Here is an 8449-nt window from a genome sequence, read left to right on the forward strand (position 1 = left end):
GATTGTATTTTATTATAGATTTTCTATTTCACAAAGCAAAATTATTAAACAATATAAAAAGCATTGTTTTAAGTATAAATGTAAGTACATACAGTATATATTCTGCGCTTGTGATTTGTTCGAAGCTGAATGTTTTGATATTCAGACACTTGAAGAAGAAACATCATCAACACAACAAACACAACTGACAGATCAAAAACGATGAATGAATGACAGATCATTACATTAAATGTGTTTGAAGATGTTAAAGCCCTCTAAACACACAAACAATGCGAAAAAAAAAAGTCATTTAATACTTAAGGCTATAAAATACTTTTAGTAGTGTGAATGTTTTCTACATGTGAGACATTAATGCTGATCTGATCTCTCCTGTTCAGCTCTTCTGGGTCTGATGTCATAAAACAGTACAACAACAGCAGGCACGCCCACCAGAGCGGAGACGACCAATCAGATCACAGCTTGACAGAATCTGAATCTGAGTAAAGGAATATCAAGATGTAACACAGATCAACACAAACATACATCAGATCTCTGAATAACATTAACAGTGAGTTATTAAGCTGCTTTTATCAGAGATTTATTGTGATGTCTGTCAGTGTGTGTTTGCCTCATCAGTAAATCTATAAAATATTTATAGCATAATTATTTCTGAAAAAATAAACAATTGAGAGTATGAAGCTGTAAATCTCTTACCATAGACAGTAACACTGAATCTGTATGAGGTCTTCTGTTCGCTGCGGATGATTACTTGATAAAGTCCAGTGTGTTGAGTTGTGATGTTTGTGATGGTGAGATCTCCAGTCTGATCATTTAACTGCAGTCTGTCTCTGAATCTCCCATCAAGAACATCAGCATATATTGAGATCTTATCAGCTGCTCTGTTGATTCTTGCTATGAGAGACTCTTGAGGTCCAAACCTCCACAGTATCTGATCATCTGTCTTTATTTCAGTAATATCAGTGTGTAGAGTAACAGAATCTCCCTCCATCACTGACACTGACTTCACTTCATCACCAAACACACCTGCAGACACTAACAAAGACAAGATGACAAATATTTTTGTCAGATTATAACAGTTTGTTTCTCACTTGACAATGAAGAACGTTTAAAAGAAACAAACTGGTGTAGACTCGTACAGACTGATACTTTGTAGTGTTTTTGATTCATTACTATGACAATTCTGATAAATTCTGCAAATCTTTTATTTACTGATACTGTACAGCTCTGTAGAAACACAAAAAAGAACACATATTTTACTCTACACTCGCCTAAAGGATTATTAGGAACACCTGTTCATTTTCTCATTGGCAGACTTTAGGCCCCTTAGTGCCAAATGGGCATCATTTAAATGCCACAGCCTACCTGAGCATTGTTTCTGACCATGTCCATCCATTTATGACCACCATGTATTCATCCTCTGATGGCTACTTCCAGCAGGATAATGCACCATGTCACAAATCTTGAATTATTTCAAATTGGTTTCTTGAACATGACAATGAGTTCACTGTACTAAAATGGCCCCCACAGTCACCAGATCTCAACCCAATAGAGCATCTTTGTGATGTGGTGGAACGAGAGCTTTGTGCCCTGGATGTGCATCCCACAAATCTCCATCAACTTCAAGATGCTATCCTATCAATATGGGTCAACATTTCTAAAGAATGCTTTCGGCACCTTGTTGAATCAATAGAATTAAGGCAGTTCTGAAGGCGAAACACATAGTATGGTGTTCCTAATAATCCTTTAGGTGAGTGTAGTAAAACGAATAGTTTTAATGTTTTAAAGGTGCTGTGTGTAGATTTTAGCGACATCTAGCGATGAGATTACGCAACAGCTCACTCCTCAGTTTCAAAACGCATACAGTAGCCACCACAAGACTAGTCTCGCGTAGCCAGACCTTCAATACTGAAGGTCTGGTGTTTTTCGCTGCTTTTTCTGGACAAAGCCCGCCCACGAGCTGTTTGACCGACATGTCAAACAACCAATCACAGTTTGTTTCATCTAGCGTCACGTTTCGGACTCCCCACAATAACGAGCCGGCTGGCAACAAGTCAGTTATTGAAATAACCAGCAGCAACCAAATAGTATCTAAATAATCAACATTACTCACCATAGGACAACGTTGAGCACTTCATCAACAGCCACACCAATGAGACGATCCTGTTAAACGTCTGTTTGAAGCATATCTCTCCACTTTTTAAAGGGGTCATATGATGAAAATGTTAGCATTGCCACTTTGTAGGTTTGAGCAAAAATGAGTCGTGTTGGGTGTGTTTTTTAAAATGCAAATGAGCGGATGAAGTGCAAACACTGATCACAATGATGATGGTTTGTTGTAATTGAAACTCTATTGTGCTGTCAAGTCCAAAAATGTGTCGTTTTGGGTGTGTTTTTTAAAATGCAAATGAGCGGATAAAGTGCAAACACTGATCACAATGATGGTGGTTTGTTGTAATTCAAACTCAATTGTGCTGTCAAGTCCTTCTTTTCTCTCTCTTTCAGAGTTCAGATTAAGGAGGCGGTATTATTCTAATAAGATATCCTTATGACATCATAATGAAAGCCAAATTTCAATGACCTGTTTTTGCTCACACCTACAAAGTGGCAATGCCAACATTTTCATCATATGACCCCTTTAACACATACAAGCAATTCAGGAGAACCAAACTTTTAAACTCCACTAACTGCCTTAAAGAAAACTCTTGGACGCCTTTTAGAGAGTCGATGCCGCGAACTATGCATATTTTTGAGAATCCAATGTTTAGCTGATCATGATAACTGCTCATTATTATCCACGTGAACACGACTGATTCTCTTCCTCAATGGAACGTCAGAGCTTTGTTTTCCAGGGACTGAAACTAATCGCAACACTCGCGTCTCCTGGAAATCCGTTTTTTTCCAACCAATCAAAGACGACTTTAACATTTTCACAGGGTTTCCAGAAAAGTGTACGAAAAACATCAGACGTTCAGCCAACAGTTTGTGGGCGTGACGTCTGAGGCTGAGACTACCACAAGACAAACGTGTCGTCCTCTAAGACAACATAGTGATGAAACGCACTCTAAATAACAGTTTGTCCGTTTAGGGCTACTGTAGAAACATGACGCGACTTTAATGTAAGGAGACCTGCGGTGTATGTAGATCAAAACAGCTCATTCTAAGGTAATAAAAACAGTTCATTATGTAAGGTCTTCATACACCATTGATAATATTTTCTACCAGAAACTTTGAGTAGGGTCAACATGTTTCTGAGGTGAATTCACCAGGTCACATTAACTCTTTCGCCGCCATTGACGAGATAATTCGTCAATAATGAGAAAACGCTTCCCTGCCAATGATGAGAATTTCCGGCTTTCGAAAAAAATTCTATTATTATCTTATTATTATCTTATTTAGATGCTCTAAATCTCTTACCATAGACAGTAACATTGAATCTGTATGAGGTCTTCTGTTTGCCGATGATTATCATTTGATAAAGTCCAGCGTGTTGAGTTGTGATGTTTGTGATGATGAGATCTCCAGTCTGATAATTCACCTGCAGTCTGTCTCTGAATCTCTCATCATCATATACTGAGACCTTTTTAGCTGCTGTATTGATTTGAGCTATAAGAGACTCTTGAGGTCCAAACCTCCACAGTATCAGATCATCTGTCTGTATTTCAGTATCAGTGTGTAGAGTAAGAGAATCTCCCTCCATCACTGACACTGACTTCACTTCATCACCAACAACACCTGCAGACACAAACAAAGACAAGATTAGACCAAATAGATTAATAACAGCATATTTGTTGTGTTTTTACATTCATTATTATAAAAATTGTCAATGTGGTGTAACCAGTCTGTGTCAAATGGTGAAACTAGTATTTTTTAAATGAAAATATAAAGAAATAAAAATGTGCAATAAAATATAATCATCTAGTTTAGTGTAATATGATTTTTTACATACCGGTACATTTTTACATAATTTGTCAAAGATTATTTAGAAAACAGAGCTGTTTTCAGCATATGTCAGGACAAATATTACAGAAACACATTAAAATGTACATTTAAAAATAACGAATAAAATTATATTTATTTATTTATTTATTTATTTTTGATGATTACGCTTACATGCCATCAAGGTGGATAAAATATTTAATAGTTAATATAAATGGCAGTTACTCCATTTGACATTTTCAGGTCCATTAAGTCTTATGCTGCGTTTACACCAACCTCAGTAGAGGCGTGAAGCACGAGTGATTTCAATGTTAAGTCAATGTGAAGACGCGTGTCTGGAGGTCCCGCAGCGCGGTAGAGGCGTTTGGCAAGGCGCGGAAGACGTGTTTCTGCCTCATTCGCGTGTCTAGTTCAAATTGAGCGCAGTGCTCGGTACGCGCGAATGGTGCTTTTTGTGCATTTTGCGGCTTATGCCCGAGTTGAAAAATTTGAACTTTGGCGGAATTTCGCACCGCGTTAACCAATCAGGAGCCTGCTTGCTGCTGTTGCGGCAGCCCCGCCCGGAGTCACTCATTCAACCTGAAGGAACGCTTGATATTGTCCGTAAGCAGTCACCCGGAGCTATACAACACAAGTTCTTACTTCTATAGAGGATACAGGAATAAAAAGGACCTCGCTTGGAAGAGTGTCAGTGAGGACATCGGGCAACCATGTAATACACACTTCACTTTTGAGTCACGTGACGTTTATCGACCCGCGCCGTTTATTTTCCCCCTGTAGTAAGGTTACCAAATACAAACTGGTAACTCTCTCGATAAATGCACAATCAACATCAGTCATCTTGCAAACAGACAACCGCATAGCCCTTGCCCCTCCCACAAGAAGCGGATTTTGCCTCTGACGCGCGTCAAATGCTTGTTTTTTCCGCGCATCTACTTCGCTATACACGCGCGAATGCATTCAAACTGTTCAAGCGACAAACTAGATGCGGTAGACGCGATTTTGACGCCTGAAACGCGGTTGGTGTAAACGCAAGTGTAATTTTGTATTGCATAAAATTAACACAAATACACTATGTGCATTTAAATAAACTTGATGCATGCTTTTAAAACAAGTTTTTTAAAGATTTAATTTCTCATCTTGCCAAACTGTTTTTGTTACTGACCCATTTACCAAATAGTAAGACAGAGTCAAAGATTAGTCCTATATTTTTAACAGTAGGCTTTACATAAGTAGCTATCAACATTAACAGTAAGTTATAGAGCTGCTTTGTTCAGAGGTTTTAATGCACTGAATGAGAGTTTATTGTGATGTTAGTCAATGTGTGTTTGTCTCATCACACATCTGCAAAATATGTATTACATCTTAAACCAAATCTTAAAAACAAAAATCTAAAATCTCTTACCATAGACAGTAACGTTGAATCTGTATGAGATCTTTCTAGCGCTGAGGATGATAAGATAATAAATTCCAGTGTGTTTAGATGTGATGTCTGTGATGATGAGATCTCCAGTCTGATCATTAATCTGCAGTCTGTCTCTGAATCTCCCATCAAGAACATCATCATATATTGAGATTATATTAGCTTCTTTATTGAGTGTAGCTATACGAGTCTCTTGAGGTCCAAACCTCCACAGTATATGATCATCTCTCTGTATTTCAGTACCAGTGTATAAAGTAACAGAATCTCCCTCCATCACCGACACTGACTTCACTTCATCACCAAACACACCTGAAGACACAGAGTATACACGTTTGTATTTCATTTGTAAACAAGGTGTAAAATAAGTTAAAAGGTTGTGTAGACTGATAACTGCATGTTTCTGATGTTTTAAAGGGGTCATATGATGAAAATGTTAGCATTGCCACTTTGTAGGTGTGAGCAAAAACAGGTCATTGAAATTTGGCTTTCATTATGATGTCATAAGGATATCTTATTAGAATAATACCGCCTCCTTAATCTGAACTCTGAAAGAGAGAGAAAAGAAGGACTTGACAGCACAATTGAGTTTGAATTACAACAAACCACCATCATTGTGATCAGTGTTTGCACTTTATCCGCTCATTTGCATTTTAAAAAACACACCCAAAACGACACATTTTTGGACTAGACAGCTGAATAGAGTTTCAATTACAACAAACCACCATCATTGTGATCAGTGTTTGCACTTCATCCGCTCATTTGCATTTTAAAAAACACACCCAACACGACACATTTTTGCTCAAACCTACAAAGTGGCAATGCTAACATTTTCATCATATGACCCCTTTAAAACAAACAGTGGCGTGTTTACCCACCACGCAAACCACGCAATTGCATGGGGCCTAGCGGGCTTGGGGGGCCCCCTACTGGCCACAAGGTGTGGGAAAGTATGTTACGTTTATTCAGACGCAAATCTAAGGTACGGATAAAGCACACGCAAGCGTGAGATGTGCGAGTATGCACGCAGAATAATATATGCACGCATCCTCGCGAGGGCACATATAGGCTACTTCATGAGCGAAACTCTTTGGGAAAGCGCACTTCTGCTCAGCGCGCACAAATGCAGCCACACAAGTGCTGGAATGAGCACTCGATCAACTCTCTCTGTGCTCTTGTAACTGCACAACATTCACTCGATGGTCAAGTTTACTTTAAAGACTTTGGGCTTCACACCTGTGATTGGTGGTTTGGTTTGATCAGCGACACACATCTTTTGTTCCACACTCGCTCGTACAGGTATAAACATGATAAAGACACCACGCAGGGGTTTAAATCATATCTAAAATACATAAATCATATTCTGTATCTCATCATTGTCATTAAAATCTCATCTTTAGTGTATGTCTAGTCTATATGCTTGTTGTATCTCACAGTAAGTTTGTTTTTGCTATATGAACATGAGAGTTATGTGATTCCCATCCATAAATTCAAGCAAAAAACAACTTACAATGTTGCTGGTGTTTGTTAGTTCAGTTTGTTAGATCAGTATAAATCTTAATCTAATGCTTCCTCTTTTCCCTCATTTAGTTTTTTTAGTAAGATGTCAGACACTGAAGTTTTATTAATTACATTGTTTTAAATATATCCTATATAACATTTGCAAGCAAAAGATATATCTGAGAGGGGCGTGACATTTTTTTTAAGCCAAGAATTTTTGTCATACCAAACTGTAGCAATTTAGTGTTATTTTAAACAGTGTAAAATAAAAAAACTGGTTTATATATATCTCACTTAATTCTATATACTGAATATTTTTATTGTTGTGCAATTCAAATGAAAAACCTTGGGGAATGCTGGGGCATGGGGGGCCTGGTTCTAGGACTTTGCTAAGGGCCCCCAAAATGGTAAACACGCCACTGAAAACAAATTACCCAAACTGTCCTGTGCTTTAGCTTCACTTCTTTATAAGAACATGATTTAAAAACACAAGAAACGAATGAATCAAAGTCATAAAAACAAATGTATAACACACCCATCGGACACCACACGAACAAACAAAACAAAAATGTGTGAAACATTTTCTCAAGCAGTTTCAGTCCAGAAATCTGAAATGAGAAACACACTGATGTGTTCATGTTAACAGATATGAATTTTTCCTGTGTTTGTGCTACATGTAGTTTAGTGACAAAAACATACAGGACTCTAATACTGAGATGTTGCATTATTGCATAAACATATTTTTTCAATCCTAATGTGCTAGCCCCGCCCTGTCATGTATTTTAGGTCATAGTTATTTCTGGCGCATGCTTAAATTCTTCACGTGCATTATAATTACAGCATATTTTGGTAAGTTGCGCTTTTCCTTGATATTTATTATTACAGTCTTGATTTTATGCTTATTTAATTAATTCACTGCAGACTTTAGAAACAGGATGATACATATACATACATGCACTTAAATTATATATTTGCTGTGTGTGTTGTGCTATAATTTCTGCATTCGCATGCATTACATATGGTTGTACTTATGGCAGATCGCGAACTCGCATGTTTTTAAAAACAATCCGCACCATAAGCAGCCATTTTATCTGTTTTAACTGTTTCAGTAGGCTATGTGGGTTTGAAGTTAACATCCATGCACATAAAACTTGAAAAGCTGTTACGTTAGGTCTTCATCTAAATAAAATTGAATGCCTTACCTGAAAATCACTTCTTCGGTAATAATATCGATGCTAAATCAGCACAAAACACCCTCACACATCACTACAGAGTGAGATCCTCTAAATGTGGGCGGTTACCGTTGGGCGGGGCGTTGACTCCGTTTGGGGAGCGATCTCCCTTCTCTGTTTAGTTGATAGTAAAAGTGAAACTCAACAGATTGCAGTTGATTGTTTTTACATTTGCCAATCTGGTCACAAGTGTGACCCAAATGTACGCCTGAATCCATATCTGAATTAATAAAAAAAGGCAGGAAATTAATAATTTACCACAGACAAACAAGTTGTATTTACTATATTAAGCTTTAGTGAAATTCATTGTAATTATTAAAGTACCTAAACAACAATGTTTATTAATTTTTTTCAATTTGCT

At 37.5% G+C, this 8449-nt stretch overlaps 1 protein-coding gene across 2 annotated transcripts; it reads right to left on the reverse strand.

The window, feature by feature from the left end:
• Positions 1-282: 282 nt before the first annotated feature.
• On the reverse strand, positions 283-8210 carry LOC129452705 (uncharacterized). Of its 2 annotated transcripts, none has more exons than XM_073862227.1 (6): positions 8059-8210; positions 7392-7464; positions 5342-5668; positions 3415-3732; positions 694-1032; positions 283-469 (listed from the first exon to the last, which is right to left on the reverse strand). In XM_073862227.1, exons 2-6 carry the CDS (start codon positions 7435-7437, stop codon positions 453-455), a joined length of 1047 nt encoding a protein of 348 aa, XP_073718328.1. In that variant the 5' UTR covers positions 7438-7464; positions 8059-8210; the 3' UTR covers positions 283-452. The 2 variants fall into 2 exon arrangements, with proteins under 2 accessions (XP_073718328.1, XP_055072687.2); XM_055216712.2 differs by having other exon boundaries at positions 283-475.
• Between the last annotated feature and the right edge of the window lie 239 nt (positions 8211-8449).

This window comes from Misgurnus anguillicaudatus, chromosome 23 (genome assembly GCF_027580225.2).
Source record: "Misgurnus anguillicaudatus chromosome 23, ASM2758022v2, whole genome shotgun sequence".
Taxonomy (NCBI): Eukaryota; Metazoa; Chordata; class Actinopteri; order Cypriniformes; family Cobitidae; genus Misgurnus; species Misgurnus anguillicaudatus.